Raw genomic sequence first — 15,533 nt, 5'->3', positions numbered from 1 at the left:
AAAGGAGAATTATTTCAGAAAAGAGCATTCGCTAGTTGACTTTGGGTGTGCTTGTTGCTGATGAATCACATTCATTTACTGCACAAGCAGAGAGAGGCATAATCAACTACAGACCTGCACTGTTAAAACACCTTCCAATATGAAACAGGAAAAATCTACTTGTTGGCTCAATATAAAATATACACGTTCCCATGGTTTTAAATTTGTGATAAAACTACAAAATGCACACTGCTTTCGTAGCCCATCTCCAAAGGAATATGGATTGAAAGCAGTATCCAAAAGGACACAAGCATCATCGTGGTATTGCTTTATTAGCACCACTCTTCAGAAAGTTTCCAAAACACAGTAATAGATTCATTTTGCCACACTGGCCATCATATGGCAAATCTGCATCTTCTGTACCCCCACCCCCCCACGTCGGAAGGTCAGAATCAAAATGTACCTTAAATCAGCTCGGCACATGTAGGTGAGTTTGGATTTTCCTGACCCGCAGGGTTCCATCAAATATCTGGACAGGAGCACGTTAACCCTCACCCCCACCACGGGTGCCCGGTCGTGATCCACAGAGGTGAGTAAGAGGGCACAGGCTCCCCGGGGTAAGTTAGTTCTCCAGGTCCTGTGGAGACAAAACCAGAGGGGGAATGGAACTTCTCAGAAGCCAGGTTGAAAATGGCACCTCCCTCCTGGGACCCTCCCAGTCACTGCACATGGACTCAGCTGGTACAGGGCCACCTCTACTTGGGGTGTAAATGCTCAGTCACCCAGTCCCTTTTTGGAAAAGAGCCAGTTTGAAGTGTTTTCTTTTTAACCCCTTCCACATTTCATGAATGTCTCAGGATGTGGACATCAAACAAGCAGTGACCAACTCTGGAAGAATAATGTGACAGTCCCTCAAAGCTTTTTGAAACTGCTCCCTCAATAGCCTCAGAAGACTTGGGAATTACATATAAGTCAGCCTTAATCACATCTCACTTGGGACTAAATGCTACCTCCTGGTCCATCTGTTTCTAACCAGAGTATCTACAGGCAATGGGGAAGAAATCTAGCCCCATGGCGCACATGCATTTGAAAGGCTCTTCCCCATTGGAGCTCAGTTCCAAGAGGTAAAGCTCGACTCAGTGAAGCAGCCTGTTGGAATAAACATAAATGTGCTTTGAAATCACTCAGTACTTTCCCTGACATCTATAACCCCTTTTAAATAACATAACCATACTGTAAGTTTGAGTGACACACGGGCTCAGTCTTAATGTGTAGCTGTCTATGCCATGGTCACATCAATTTGGAGGCTCTCACCTCAACACAACGTAGTCCCGAGCAGGGTGAGGTGCCATGCTGTTTTGAACGTACTGGTAGACTTCAGTCTGGCTGTCCAGGGTTTCTATCACCTTAGAGTCCAGCAGGTCCATGTCCCAAAGGTGCTGCTCTTTCAGAAGGCGTTTTAAGATCTCCTCAGGTGCCGCAGGGACTTCAATGGTTGACCTCCAAAGCCTTAGCGGGGGTCCTTCACTGACCTGCAAAGCAGATGTGTGGTTTTTGGTGCCCAGCAAAAACATACACTTTGATTCTGAAAGCAAATTCTGAGCGGGGAATGTGGCCCCCTGTTCTGAGGCTGATTGATACATTTATGAAGTTAATAGGCTACTAGCCCTGAATACACTCAAGAGCAGGCTTGGAGTGCAAACAAAATAGTGCCAACTGTGGTCAGAGCCATAACTTCTGTCTCCTGGGGCTCATATCAGAATGGTTGGGATAGATTCATTTATTTCATTTATTTGACCACTTTATTTTTAAGGTGGTGGAGGCAGTGTTGACAAACATGTTGATGGACATTAAGATGAGATACAAAGGATGCCCCAGACAGTGACTAGGAACACATGGGAGTGAAAAACTATTTTCTTTAGAGTATAGAAAAAAAAATGTAAGCATGTCCTGAGAGGCCCCGTGAAAGCCCAGCAACACTAGTGAGTCAGGTTAGTCTACGATGATTCTGTGGCAGGTAGGAGCTGCTTCACAGGCATGCTCGTGTTCATCCCTCTGAGACAGATGTCCGTTACCCAGGGAATCTCAATCACAGGGCCAGTTCTCAATGACAGGTCTGGGGTAGGAATCCCTACAGAGAACACAACTGGGCAGTCTCATATCATGACCACGGGAATGAACAGGGAGAAAACGGACCTTCTTATAGGACAGCTCGGCCTGTTCAGAAGTAGGGTAGCTGACCCAGCCTTTGAACTTTTCTTTGACCTCCTTAAACAGGCCATCCACACAGTCCTGGAGAAAGTGTCTGTAGTCAGCAGGCTGATCACTACTCAAGTGTCCCAAGGCCTCCAGTGTGAGAGGCTTAAGCTCTTGTTCAGTGTAAGAGTTGCGACATCGGCTCATTTCCTCGGGAACCTGGGAGAAACATGCAAGACAAGGTTATGGGTCTGCCACAGCCTCAGTAAAGGGCAGAAGCAATGGTCAGACTCAAGCTGGCAGCCCACTCCTGCTCCTGTGAGACAATGGAGGGTAATTACAACAGGGTAATTACAACATGGATCAAAGCAGGTTTCTCAGACAGAAGTTTAATTCCAGATCCCACAAGACAGGGTTTCTCTTGTGTGGCCCTCGCTATTTTGGAGCTAGCTCCGTAGACCAGGCTGGCCTTGAACTCTGTTTTTACTTTCAAGTAAAAGGTCAACAATTTCACAAAACATTAACTGCAATGAGTGTATATACACATATCTACCTAAATACTTATAAATAGCTCCTGTGTGTAAGTGAGAGAGAGCACACATGAGTGAGTGAGTGAGTGTCTGTGTGTGTGTGACATTCTCAGCCTATGTACATAATCTCCTATTATGGGGAAGACCTTTACTCAGATGACAACAAGCCCCAAGCCCATCCACATTATCCTTAGCATAGCAGCCAAGCTTCCGGACTGATACCTGGAAGAGCTTCTTGCATTCAGCAATCATGTGGGCCAGCCCTTGCGTGGCAGCTAGGTTTTCATTCAGATCTCTCTGGTCTGGTTTCCCCAAACTCTGTTTTCTTTGCATGACCCTAGGGAAAAGAAATAAAGGGTTTGGATAAGTGGGTTAAGTGGTTCAAAACAGCTTCTGTTTTGTTTAGCACAGTTTCTCGTTGTTTTATTAAAAACCCAATACAAAACACAAAGACATGTTTTGGTTAGCTATCCAGGCCATTTAAAGATGTTTTACTAAAGTAATTCACAAGAACTTGTATTTGCTGGGGACTGAGGCAGCTTCTATAGGAAACAAGGTGGGAGCCACTTGGAGCAGGGGTAGATGGTATTGCTATCCTTACAGGCTAAGTAAACAGGATCCCCTACACAGGTGGGGGATAACTATTGTTTTCTAGATGTTTGGTCTTAATCTTATCTGGCCCCTCTTCTGCTCATCTCCTGTAGTTTTCTATCCCATTAAAGTTGGAATGTCCCAACAACTTTTAACACTAGTTAAAAGGCTACTTAAGTATTGCATGGCTTCCAGGCCCAATGACTTAAATGCATCAAGCTGAGAAACGTTTTTCAGCTTCCTAGGGCTGGATAAAAGCAGATGTGTTGAGTCCATCCAGCCAGTCACCCTATCTTCCTGTGCTGGAGGGGTGATCTTACCATGCACTTCTTACTATTCATGTAAGAAGTGCAAACCAGATCTGTTCTTTCTTCCTTCCAAAACTTCAATTTATTCTTGGGGAAAAAAATGACCCTTGTCCCTTTGTCTATCTCCTGTGATTGTTATGACAAAAGAAGATCAATGCGAAGAAAAGGCCTTGTGCCTGGTATGGAGTAAGTCCCAGGCAAGCATCAGCCTTACTAAGCACCGAGATTCCTCCAATTTTTCCACAGCTACTCTCACCTTGTGTACTTGTATTCTAGGCAGAAATGTTTGCCAATAATCGGATTAGGCCATATGTTAAGTAGGAGCCACTCTGAGGTTTAATAATAACCTTTGTCCTTTGTAGCCTCTCAGGCACAGACCAGAAATATGTCTTTCCTGGTCCCACAGAGGATAAGGTACTGGGGATACCATCTGTCCCTACTCCAAGCAGCTCCCACTCCAGGCCATTTAGGCCAGTAGGTCTGCAAGACTGTTGGCTGGGAGAATGGAAATGACACTGTTTGATTTGCCTTAAACACTGGACACGCCAAAGCACATACCCATAGTGCTCAGGGCCCCTCCTCTTAAAAGACTGCTTTTAGAAAGGAATGCTACCAAAGAAGACAGAGAGGCACAGGGCTGCTCTGTGAGCTGAGAATGAAAGGAGCCTGGGCAGGAAATGCTCCCAAGCAGTTCACATTCCGGAAAACTGATGCCCAAGATAGGATGCAGCTGGAGAAAATAGGTCACTGCAGGCAGGTCCCTGGGTATTTTGTCTCTGTCCCCCTCTTTCTCTCTGTGATCAGGCTGCCATGAAACAAAGGTCCTGCTGCCCTGTGAAGTCCTACCTAAGACATGGGGCCAACCAACCACAGGCAGAATCCTCTGAAACCATGAGCAAAGTCAACCTTCACTCCCATAAGTTGTGTCAGGCAATCTGTCACAGTAACACACGAGGGCCTAATCCCAGGACTAACCACCTTTGCTCGGTTCAGGTAAGAATCCAACAAGAACACAGGGACACAGCCCTGCCGGGAAGTGAGAGATGCCTTTCAAGAACAGGGCCTGGCCATGCTCCTTGTGTCTGATCTGTACCTTGGGGAAGAATTCTCTCTCTTCAGGGTGTTGAGGTGGAAGAGAGAAGGGGCTAAGCACACAGCCAGGTTGGTGGGAGTCATCTGGTTTTCCTTCACGGCCGCTGTGACGTCGCTCAGGAAGTAGAGAAGCGTCTGGAGAACTTCCCGGTTCTCGTCAGGCAGGAGCATAATGGCTGCCTTGATAGCTTGGAGGCGCTGGTCCTTGGGCACATCTGCAAGGCACAAGCATTCTCGCCATCAGCTCAGTGATTTTCCACATACATGGCAAGTCCGAATCCCAAAGCAAACATCGGCATCAAACACTGAACAAGCACTTGCAGAAAGCATACTAAAGATTAATAAGGAAGAAATTATGGGCTGCCACGGGCGTCACTACCCTCAAGTATTTCCTGCCTTGTGGGGGCGTTGAAACATTTTAAACACCCACAGTGCTAACATACTCTAAAAATCTACCTCAGAGTTTGGCCCCAGATGATATGTTCTTGTAGTGTACAGAAATGTTTCTTCTAAGCACTTTAAAAAAATTCTAATTTGCCATCATAATTATTGAAATCGCTCTATGTTTAAGATTTTGTGTAGTTTCAATAAAAAGTTTATGTGAGACTCATGTAAGAAGTTAAGAACAGAGATCGCTCAGCTGGCTATAAAAGGTTCAGAATCTTTGAGGACCAGTTTTGACCCATTTGCTCATCCTTAAAATAGGAAAGGCTGTTAAAATATGATGTCAATTTAAGTAGACAAATTTCAAACAATAACTTAAGGTTGAGAAAGAACACCAAGAGGCAAAATGTATAAAAATGCACATAAGCCTATAGAAGAGTTGACACTGCAGTGAGTCTGTGCCCAGCCTTCCAGTCTTATTCGCCAGGCAAACTTAAATTTTTTAAAAGCATGTGGTGGAAAAATCAAGTCACTTAAATGTAGGGCCATAAGACAAACTGATTAAACAGCTCCATGGTTACAATGCATAACAAATACCTCGAGGGGGGAAAATGTGACCTGTGTTTTCATAAAATATGAAAGGACGAAACAAATAATGAAACAGTCCAGACCAGACCAGCTCCGTTTCTCATAAAATGAAGCTCAATACGTCAGTGCTAAAGACCATTTCAGCTGTGCAGAGCTGCTTTTAAATCACACTGCACTAAGGCCACCTGAGCCAAGAAAAATACAAAGCTGTGAAAGCCACGATTCTGATCTTGATCATTTATTTCCACAACTGTTTGCTTTAAGCTGTGCTTGAAAGTGAGGAGGACATGCATATTGTTTTCACAGGTATGTCTGGAAGGGACTGTGATGAATAACGGAAAAAAACTATTTATTCATTTTCTAGTGAGATAAAACACATAGACACTAGAGAAATTTTAAACTCAACAGCCCTGTGAGAGGTGTAAAGTAAATGATAAGTCTATAGACAAGGGAGGAAGGAAGAGAATGAGAGGTGGGTGGAAGGGAGGAATGGGGGGGAGAAAGGGGAGAGAGAGAGAAAAAGAGAGGGGGGAGTGGAAAAGTGGGGGGAGGGAGAGGGAGGGAGAAGGGGCATCAGAGGGCAGGCATACAGTTTCGGTACCCTACTTTTCAGCATCTACATCACACTGCTCTAGACAAATGAGAGAGGATACAGGACTTGACTGTGAAGATGTACAACTGCTTCAGCACTTACAGACTAATCAGCAACATTTATTTCCTTTTTTTTTAAGACAAGGTCTCATGGAACCCAGGTAGCCTTCAAATTCAGCATGTAGCAAGGATGGCCTTGAACTTCTGACCCTCTCATCTTCACCTCCCAAGTACTAGGATTACAGGTGTGCACCACCATTCCTGGTTTCTGTGGTGCCAGGGAGCAAACCCAGTGTTCCACGAGTGCTAGGCAATCACTCTGCCAACACATTCCCAGGCCACAAAAATTACTTTTCAAATTATTCAGTAAGTATACACAAACCTATGCCACAGGCAAGGAAGAAAGAAACTGGTAACTTATGTATTTAGAGGGTCCCCCATGCAGGTTTTTCTTGGTGAAAGAATGACATGAAAAGAGGCTGAGTGTTTCAGTGATGCTAAACCCAGCATGAACAGTCTTAAGGAGATCCAAAAATGCTTACATTGGTAGATCTGTAGGAAGGTTTCTGAGAGTTTGTTCGTCATGAGGGGCTCAGGAAGATCTCGAAAATATTGCTTTAGCATGTCTGCCACATCGTAAGCAGACTGGCCTTCGTAGTTGACATAATCTTCAGCACCTTCATTCATCTGTCGTAGCGCCTGAATCCTGGATTTGACACCTGATTTTCGGAAGAGCCCAACCTTTGGAAGAAAAACATTAGGGATGAGGGCAGAAGCAACTGACACCTTCCCTTCAAAGCTAGAGAAAAGCAGCACGAAGCTCAGTTCCCATGAGCAGGATCAACCTGCAGGCAGCTATGCTCACCTGGTCCAGACAATGGTTACGGAGGTAACGCATGGCCTGCTGGATACTCTGAGGCAGGGGCTGCCCCGAGCGCTGCACATTCACCGTCAGTGGGACCCCAAACACGCTCCGGTCCTTGTAGTCTGGAACCTTGATCCTTTTCATGAACTTGGGCACAGCCCTGTTGAAAGAACACGGTGGTGGTGGTGAGGGCTATATTCATTTGCTTGATTTCACTCACCCTTTTTTGCAAACAGTGTCTCAGTTGGACTAGCCACATTAAAGGCCATGCTGGTCATTTGTATCCAGTAGCTGCTACCATGAATGATTCGAGTGTAAAATGCCCCCTCCCACACTATTGGAAAATGTCCTAGGAATTTTTGGGGTGTGTGCACAGAGGAATAGTGCTTTTGATGCAGGAATCCAGAGCCCTATGACTACTGAGCAAGTATTTTACTACTGAGCTATACCCCTAACATCTCCCCTATTCCTTTGTAAGGCATTTTCTCACTATATAGCCCAGGATGGTCTTGAAATTGCAATCCTCCTGTGTCAACTTCTTCAGGCATGCAACACCATGACTGTTATGTTATAGATACTTGAAGAGCTGGAGTTGTAAGACCTGGCAAAACTTCCTCATCTGGGGCACCGGTTAACTCCTGTTAATCTTGAGATCAGGAGTCTGTGGTCCTAGGAGGGGCTGATGAACTTTCCCAGCCTGCTCCTGAGTGTATTCAGGGTTAGTAGCCTATTACATGGTGCAGAAAGGAAGAGGCAAAAATACATAACATCTTACTAGGTAGTTCTGATTAAAAACAAAACAAAACAAAACAAAAACAAAAACAAACAAAAAAAAAAAAACTAAACTTGAGAAACGAGTTCCCATTTTCCCTAAATGGGTATGAATCCTTTCTGGGTTCTTCAAGAGATCTGAACTGATTCGGTTAAAGAGATCTGGGTAACGTGGCATAAAAATCAACAAACACACAATGCTGACTGGCTTGTCACACCAAGACAGGAGCCCAAATGGGGCACGACCTGAAGTCAAAATAAATTCCCCGGCTGATGACCCCAGAGAAGGCAGCATCTTCAGGCTTCTATGGGAACGTGGAAAAGGAACAATGGGAGTTTTGTGAGGCTCCCCAAGGCTGCCAGGCTCCCTGAAAGCAGGCCCGCCCCCAGCCATATATGCAACAGCAGGAAACCCATGTCAGGCATTTAAGGCCATCAGGCGGACATCTGAGCTCACAAATGACCCCTCTGAGTGAGGCCAGAAAGGGCAAAGCTGAACAGGAAAGGGACTTTGGGCAGAAGTGCTCCGTGCTGTCCCAATTCCACAATGCCAGGCTTTTACATTTGGTTTTGACTGACTGGAAAAACTGACCAGAATTGAAGTAGTAGGGTGGACTTTCAGATTTTTTTTTTTTTTTTTTGAGGGTTTGGTGAGAAAGGGGGTGGGCACCTCTGAATGGAGAATCTGAAATATGCAGTTTTAAATAGCAGTGAGGAAAATATTACTCTAAGCACAGAGGGACACCACAGAAAGCCAACTGCCTTGACTTCTGGGTGTTTGCCCACAGCCATGACATGCCACTCTTGATAGCTCTAGGAAAGGAAAAGCCAGAGCAGAGAGTAGAGCTAAATTTATATTTTCATACAGTTAAGCATGTGGTACTATGGTAGAAGTGTGCATAATACTTGCTTTGTTGGGGGTGAAGAGCCTGGCTGAGGAATGTGGGAAGAACACATTACACCCCCTACTGAGAATCTGAAGCATTCTGGGATAAACTGGTCAATACGTATTTCTGTCATTCAGAACAAACAAGTTCGGTATTTAGCAAGGCTTATGTAACCGCCTTAGCTAGGGGTGGGGGTGGCTTTGATGCCACAGCTACATCCTCTTTGCATCTCTGGGAGAGAGGAGCCAGAGAAGAAAGGACAGTGGACTTTGCCTCAGACTATCTCAAGCCACTTTGGATGGCCACAGAGTGCCCGATGAAATAGACTGCATCTCTGTTCCCGTAACAACTGGACAATGAGTGAAGAGATTCTGAGGTGCCTGTGACGCTGCAAAACACAGAGACCTGGATTCAGACACAGTTCTTGTCTTTGTGCTGGAGTACAAAATCAGTATGTACACATATTAGGCTACAGCCATCGCTGACAGTCCATATCTTAGAATGTACACTCAAGGCTGGATTTTCAAAATCATGAAGCGTTTGTCTAATAAATCAACCTTTAAAAGATATTTGTTGGTGTGTGTGTGGGGGCATAGTGGCACATGGCTTTAATCCTAGTACTTGGGAGGTAGAGGCAGATTGAATCTCTGTGAGTTTGAGGCCAGGGTTGTCTACGTAGTGAGTTCCAAGACAGCCAGAGCTACAAAGTAAGACAGATTCTGTCTCAAAATATCACAGAGAGAGAGAGAGGAGAGAGAGAGAGACCCAAACAAATAAAAATAGTATATATGTAAGATTTTCATAGTTATTTAAGTTTATTACTCCCTGAACATTTTCTCCAGGCAGCCCCCCTCGTTCCCTCAAATAAACAACAAAACCAAACTCTTTAGCACTGGTAGATCTTTTAACCACCAAGCCATCTCTCCTGCCCTGCACAGGTAGATCTTTGAGCCATGTTGCAAACGTTCATTCAAACATGACCAGCAGACTGATGAGACTGATGGAGTGCATGCTCAGCATGAATGAAGGCCCCAGTTCAATTCCCAAAACTGCTAAAAGAAAAAGCTTCTAAAAGCACACACAAATATCTCCCATCATCTCACCAGTTTTCCTTCCTTCCTTCCTCCCATGAACATGACCTGACAATGCCTATGTATTTGCCTGGTGTGGGTTATTCCTATATCTGGAAAGAAGGTGCCTGTGTTCTATGACATGACAGGGATGCAATCTTTCATGCAAAGGGCTGAAAACCCAACCAACCAGTCCTGCAGTTAATTCCCTGGAACTCCACGAGCTTCATTAAGTATTGAAAATACAGACTCAAGGATGTGGAGACAGACTGCCTAAAGAGGACAGATTGGAGATACTGATAAAGGACAGAAGAGTGGCCTGGTGCTCAGTGTTGGGACAGCCTCTGGGAGTGCATGGCATCACCTACAGTTACAGTTTATTGCATACTCTATTCTCTTACCAGCTAAAACCATGCTTGTTGGAAGGCGTGTATTTTTCCAGCAGGGCTGTCAGTTTCAGGAGTGAGTATTTCTGTAGTAGGTTCATCTGGACCACAGACTGACAGTTAATCTGCAGAGATACAGAGTTTAGGCTCGGCCGGTGAGAGCTCTGGAAGCTGTGCCATCTCAGTCTGTGCCTGCAAGAGAACAGGGCAGAAGTGAGATGGACACTTCTTGGTAGGGGATAAAACAGGCTGCTCGCTGGCTTCTCAGGAACCAAGAGGACTTACGCTACTTTCTAGTGTTTCCACACAGGAATACGGTCAGTCCTTCCTACATAGCCACAGAAGGCTCGTTCCAGAACATTCTCAGACTCTCAGGTTCAGCATGCTCAGGTCTCTTACAGAAGATGTGCACCATCTATGCACATTGGGGTCACCCTCCCATTTAGTGTAAATGATCTCTGTTAGGGAGTTCACTGTTATACTGCGTTGTTTAGGGAATAATGACAAGAAGATAAAATACTTCTCAACTAAACTGGCTAAGCCTGAAGATTTGGAACTGTAGGAGGGCTGACTAAACAAGCAATTTGCCATTTTAACCATTTCTATGGATACCCCTTGGTAGCATCAAGTCTGACCACACTGCAAACACCCCCACCCCAAAGTTCCATAGTTTTCATCCTTCTTGACTAAAGATCTACACCTAGTACACAATATCCCCTTTCTTTTGGATTGTGGGGTCTCCTGGTTGGTTACATGGCTGTGACTTTATCCCACCAAGCAGACGATGCTGGATTCCCCACCTTGGTCTAGAGAAGTAAGGCCCTTACCTCTTGCATCTGGTCAGGGATGCCCCCACCCCGGAGTCCCTTCTTTCTGGGATGTCAGTGGGCTCTTCAGGCTCATTGAGGGAGTTGCCCGTGCTGTCCAGGTCACTGGGTGTCCTTCGGTCATGTTCCACATCCAGGTGTATCTGTTTTGGAGATGATGGGCAAGGAGACACGGAGTCCAGGGCTGAGTCTGAGTCCCCCTCATCTGAAAACTTTTCAGACCACTGGTTGACTATCCGCTGCATTCCCTTCACGTGGTAGAGAATGTCATCCAGCTCAGGGAAGATGTCCTCATTCTCTAGGTCTGCCAGGTCCCCTGAGCTGGAATATAGGATGGAGCCCGGCACATTGTCATAGATGCTTAGGCGGCTGCTCACAGAGCTGGAGGAATTGCGCCTCTTTAGTTCCTTAGGACTGTCACTGCTGTTTTCTCTCCGTAGGCTGAGGTGGCCAGGGCCATGGAAGCTTCCAGTCCTCCAGTTCACAGAACTGCTTCCCGAAGAACAGAAACTGCCATTGGAGAGGGCCTTGGGGAATGTTCCAGGCTTGTGATCTTCCGGAATGTAGAACACTGTGTCCTCTGGGTAGCTCTCACGGTTCTTATAGTTCTGTTCCGTCACGCTATTCAAGGTGGACTGACTGAAAGGGTCGAAGCCCTCTAGATACATGCCCACCCGCTTGTTACAGGTGCTGAGGCTCCGTGTCCTGGTGACTGGGCTCGGTGTGCTGACAGCACTGCTGGTCTCTGACTGGCTGCTGCTACTGCTGGTCTGGGTGGAGTTGGACACACTCCTTTTTCGTACCATGGGCACGTTGATGTGGTTGCCATTGAGGGCTGAGATCTCCACGCAGTTCAGTTGCTTCAGCTTCTCCTCATCCATTCCCTCCTGCAGAATGGGAGCACTGATGATCAACCCCAGCTTCGAAGGCGCCTTGTGCTTGCTGTGGTGGGAACCCTTGAGTTTCAAGCTCTCCATCCGTTTCAGCAGGCTCCGTGTCTTAGACTTGGTGTTTTTCTCGTGGCCTTTCATACTGAAGCTGAAGCTGGAAAGTTCCTTGGGGGAAGGGAGGCTGGAGAAAGAGTCATCGTTGCCTACAAAGTGGCTGGAGGAGCAGACGCTGATGACAGAATTCGTTCGGGGTGTCACAGCATCCCCACTGTGGGGCACGTGTGTGGGGACACTGCTGGTGCTGCTGAGGCTTCGGACAGAAGACACCTCCTGGCGCTCGCTGAGGTCTGTCAGCATGCTCTCGTGGCTTGTGGCGCTCTGCAAGTGAGGGTCGTCTGGGGACCCAGGGATTGGATCGTGCTTTGGAGAAAAGACATCAAACTCTTCAAGCCGGGACCACCTCTTGCTGTCCCTCTGGAATGTCCACTTGCCACTTATTGCACAAGGTTCATCTTCATCCGAATCCTCACTCTGCAAGACAAAATGAAGCCAGGTATGTGCCAGGCCAAACAGATGGCAGGGGACAGGACACTAATCAAAGGATGCTGCCTGCCAGTGTCTATTACTCACTTCCTTCACACTGGTTTTAAGAAACAAAGATGGGCTTGAAGACTTGATTAGAACTGTATTTTATCTAGAGAATGTGTTTGCACATATGTGTAGGGATATGTATGGTGTATGGTGTATTTGGATGTGTATAGGATGTCTATGGGTGTGTGCCATGTTCAGAAGACTATGGATCAGTGTGAGTTTGCTCCTTCGACCATGTAGGCCCTGGGTACAGAACTTGGTTGTCATGCCTGGCAGCAGACACCTTTAGCCTATTGTCATTTCACCGGCCCAGATATAAAGACTTTAACAGAAAGTTCAACCAAGTGTTGCCAGCTAAATGAGTTATTTTACTGAAAATCTGAGTCTTTAGACTGTTCATTAATTGCTCACAAAGGGGACCTCTGAGATTGGTGAAAATTCCAAGCATGCAAAATATTGTGAACTGGAACTCAGTGGCAGTGGGACTCCCTCTGGACTGTCTCCAGTGTAGCTGTCTGTTGATAAGTGTGTTTATATTCTCTTGTGCAATTTTTAAAAAGTCTCTTTTAAACATCAGAATGGCAGCTGAAGGCTCTAGGTAGCCTAAAAAATAAATAAATAAATAAATAAATAAATAAATAAATAAATAAATAAAAAAGGCAGGACATCCCTCACATGGTGAGCCATCACATGGCAGCCCAACCCTGCGTCATCACTTACTGGTACTTTCCCTCACAGTTACTGTCACAAGGGACCTGGGCAGTTTCAATGTCAGATATGCTCCAGGAAATTTAACAGGGCTTCAAGAATGCCCAGTGAGTGTCACCAGCATAGGGCATTTGTAGACACTAGGGAGCATGGCAAATGATTATGTTTGGCTTATGTTCAGCAATCTGGAATGTCCCACCAGAATACTGTCTTAAAACTGTAATGAAAAGACCCAACTCCGTATGCCAGCTACCCTTACCACTGATGTGACAGTATCAAGACCCAATTTGCTAAGACACTGAGTAGACAGTCACCTACACCCAAATAGAGACTCTCTGCCCAGCTCAGTGGGTACTGAGGTTCCCATCACTCATTTATAAAGTTCAACTACCGAAGAAGGCAGCTTTGTGCATGTCAGAGACTGTCGAATAATTAAAATGTATAGTTTCCACAGTCAGGACTATGCTCTGTGGGCAAATTGATTGCTGTTTACCGAATCTGTGACACTAACTCCTAGCATTGACTCACCCTTTCCCAAGGTCCCACAGCTCTTTTCCAGAAAAAAAACAAAACAAAACAGTTCACATCACCACTAACAGAGTGGGTGTGTGCGTGCGACTTCCTGCCATGGCCCCTTCCTCCCTGCCCCACACCAAATCTCCTACTATTCCAGTATCCCTCAAGCCAGCCTTTGCTTTCATCTTGACAGCTCTGAGATGGAGTTACTGTTCCATCCGGGAATCGGGAAGAGTTCCTAAAAAATGTTAGCTTTATGTCCTCCAGGGAGCAATGCGAAATTCCTCTGCAATTCAACCCACTTCGTGTTCTTAATCATACGGCACCCACCGAGTTCATTGGGGGGGGGGGAAGTAACAGATGATTTCCTTCAGCTGACTGCAAATATGGGTTTTAACATTTCGACCAGACAAGCAGAACCTTCTACAGCGCACCTAGTCCTGTTTGGGTTTGCATGCTTGTTGCCCCCACCCTGTTGTGTAATTCGGGTACTCACTCGTTTCCGGTGAGGGCTGACCTCCAGCTTCATCACCGCACACTTGTTTAACGTATTCAGTCGCCTACAGAGCAGAGAAAGGACATCATCAAAGAAAGGAAACCACTCATGGGCAGGCAAGTATTTCTTCTAAACAACTGACACCTACGGCAGGCTTCCCTGAACTCATTTCTCATTTAGCCAAGTATCGTAAACTTCTGTTATAAAATGAGTAATTTAGTCCTGGCAAGGTTGTGCACGCCTTTAACCTCAGGACCTGGGAGGCAGAGGCATGCAGGTCTCTGAGTGTGAGGCCAGCCTGGTCTAGCTAGTGAGTTCTAGTCTCCCCAAATGTGAATGACTTTTAAAAGGTGCCTTTCTCTTTCATGTGCTTTTTGCTTACATTTTTACCTTTTCTTGAGTAGATGGCATACTATAGTTGTAGTGTTAGTGTGCCGTCTGCTTCAGGGGAGATACAGGCCATGGCAAGGAACTGAGGAAGGGCTGCTGGCAAAATGTTCAGTGTATCCCAATTCCATCAAGTTAGGATTAAAAAGGACAACAGGCCTCAGTAAGCTCCAACAAATGACCATCTCAGAAGGTAATTTTACAGAGGTTTTAGTTTATTCTACAGAGAGGAAGTGTCAGTCTTCTGTCAGGCTCAATGCTTTACATGGTTTTCTGTCAGCAGAGTATGTATGCCATACATACCAACAGCAATAGCACAAATGATTATTCTAAAATCTGTACACTGCAAACCTGGGTACCAGAATCTCACTGGGTTCAAGCAGGCATTAATATCACCTTCTTTGGAACAGGGGGCCAATCTGCTGCAGCTCTGAACATTCTGCCCCGCCACCCAAAAGTAACATCCATGTAACATTACAGAAACAGGGATGGCAGTGTAGCTCAGTGATAGAGGACTTGCCTAGTACACACGAGGTTCCAGGTTCAATCCTTAGCACAATGGAAATCACTCAACCAATCAACCATCAATCAACCACTTTCATTAAAAAAATAGAATACTTAAAGAAAAGTCACAGGAAATAGGAAAAAAAAAAAAAAGAGGCACACTCTACATACTTCCTAACTAGCATGCACAGTGTGTGTGACTGACAGCTCTCCAGGCCTTGGTTCTTCCTAATACCTTCCAGATGACCATCACCGATTCTTTAAATGACCCTTTGAAACTGTTTGCTACCTCCTAAGCCTTGTGAACCCCCCCCCCCAATCGGTCCTGTATTTCTTTCTCAAGCTGCAACCTTCCATTTTCATGGAGAAAGAGCAC

At 45.7% G+C, this 15,533-nt stretch overlaps 1 protein-coding gene across 1 annotated transcript in view; it reads right to left on the bottom strand.

Moving 5' to 3' along the window:
• Dlc1 (DLC1 Rho GTPase activating protein) overlaps positions 1–15,533 on the bottom strand; it is a 42,578-nt gene that overhangs the window by 3,088 nt on the left and 23,957 nt on the right. The window contains exons 4-13 of the mRNA XM_027391231.2: positions 14,267–14,330; positions 11,066–12,486; positions 10,254–10,430; positions 7,125–7,284; positions 6,802–7,000; positions 4,698–4,911; positions 2,928–3,042; positions 2,176–2,394; positions 1,294–1,511; positions 443–616 (exon numbers count right to left, since the gene is read on the bottom strand). Of these exons, the coding sequence (XP_027247032.1) occupies positions 443–616; positions 1,294–1,511; positions 2,176–2,394; positions 2,928–3,042; positions 4,698–4,911; positions 6,802–7,000; positions 7,125–7,284; positions 10,254–10,430; positions 11,066–12,486; positions 14,267–14,330 (2,961 nt within the window). The remainder of the gene's footprint in view (positions 1–442; positions 617–1,293; positions 1,512–2,175; positions 2,395–2,927; positions 3,043–4,697; positions 4,912–6,801; positions 7,001–7,124; positions 7,285–10,253; positions 10,431–11,065; positions 12,487–14,266; positions 14,331–15,533) is intronic.

Source organism: Cricetulus griseus, assembly GCF_003668045.3.
Source record: "Cricetulus griseus strain 17A/GY chromosome 1 unlocalized genomic scaffold, alternate assembly CriGri-PICRH-1.0 chr1_1, whole genome shotgun sequence".
Lineage (NCBI taxonomy): Eukaryota > Metazoa > Chordata > Mammalia > Rodentia > Cricetidae > Cricetulus > Cricetulus griseus.
Note: the sequence above shows the minus strand (reverse complement) of the source record. Positions and strands in the feature narration are given on the sequence as shown.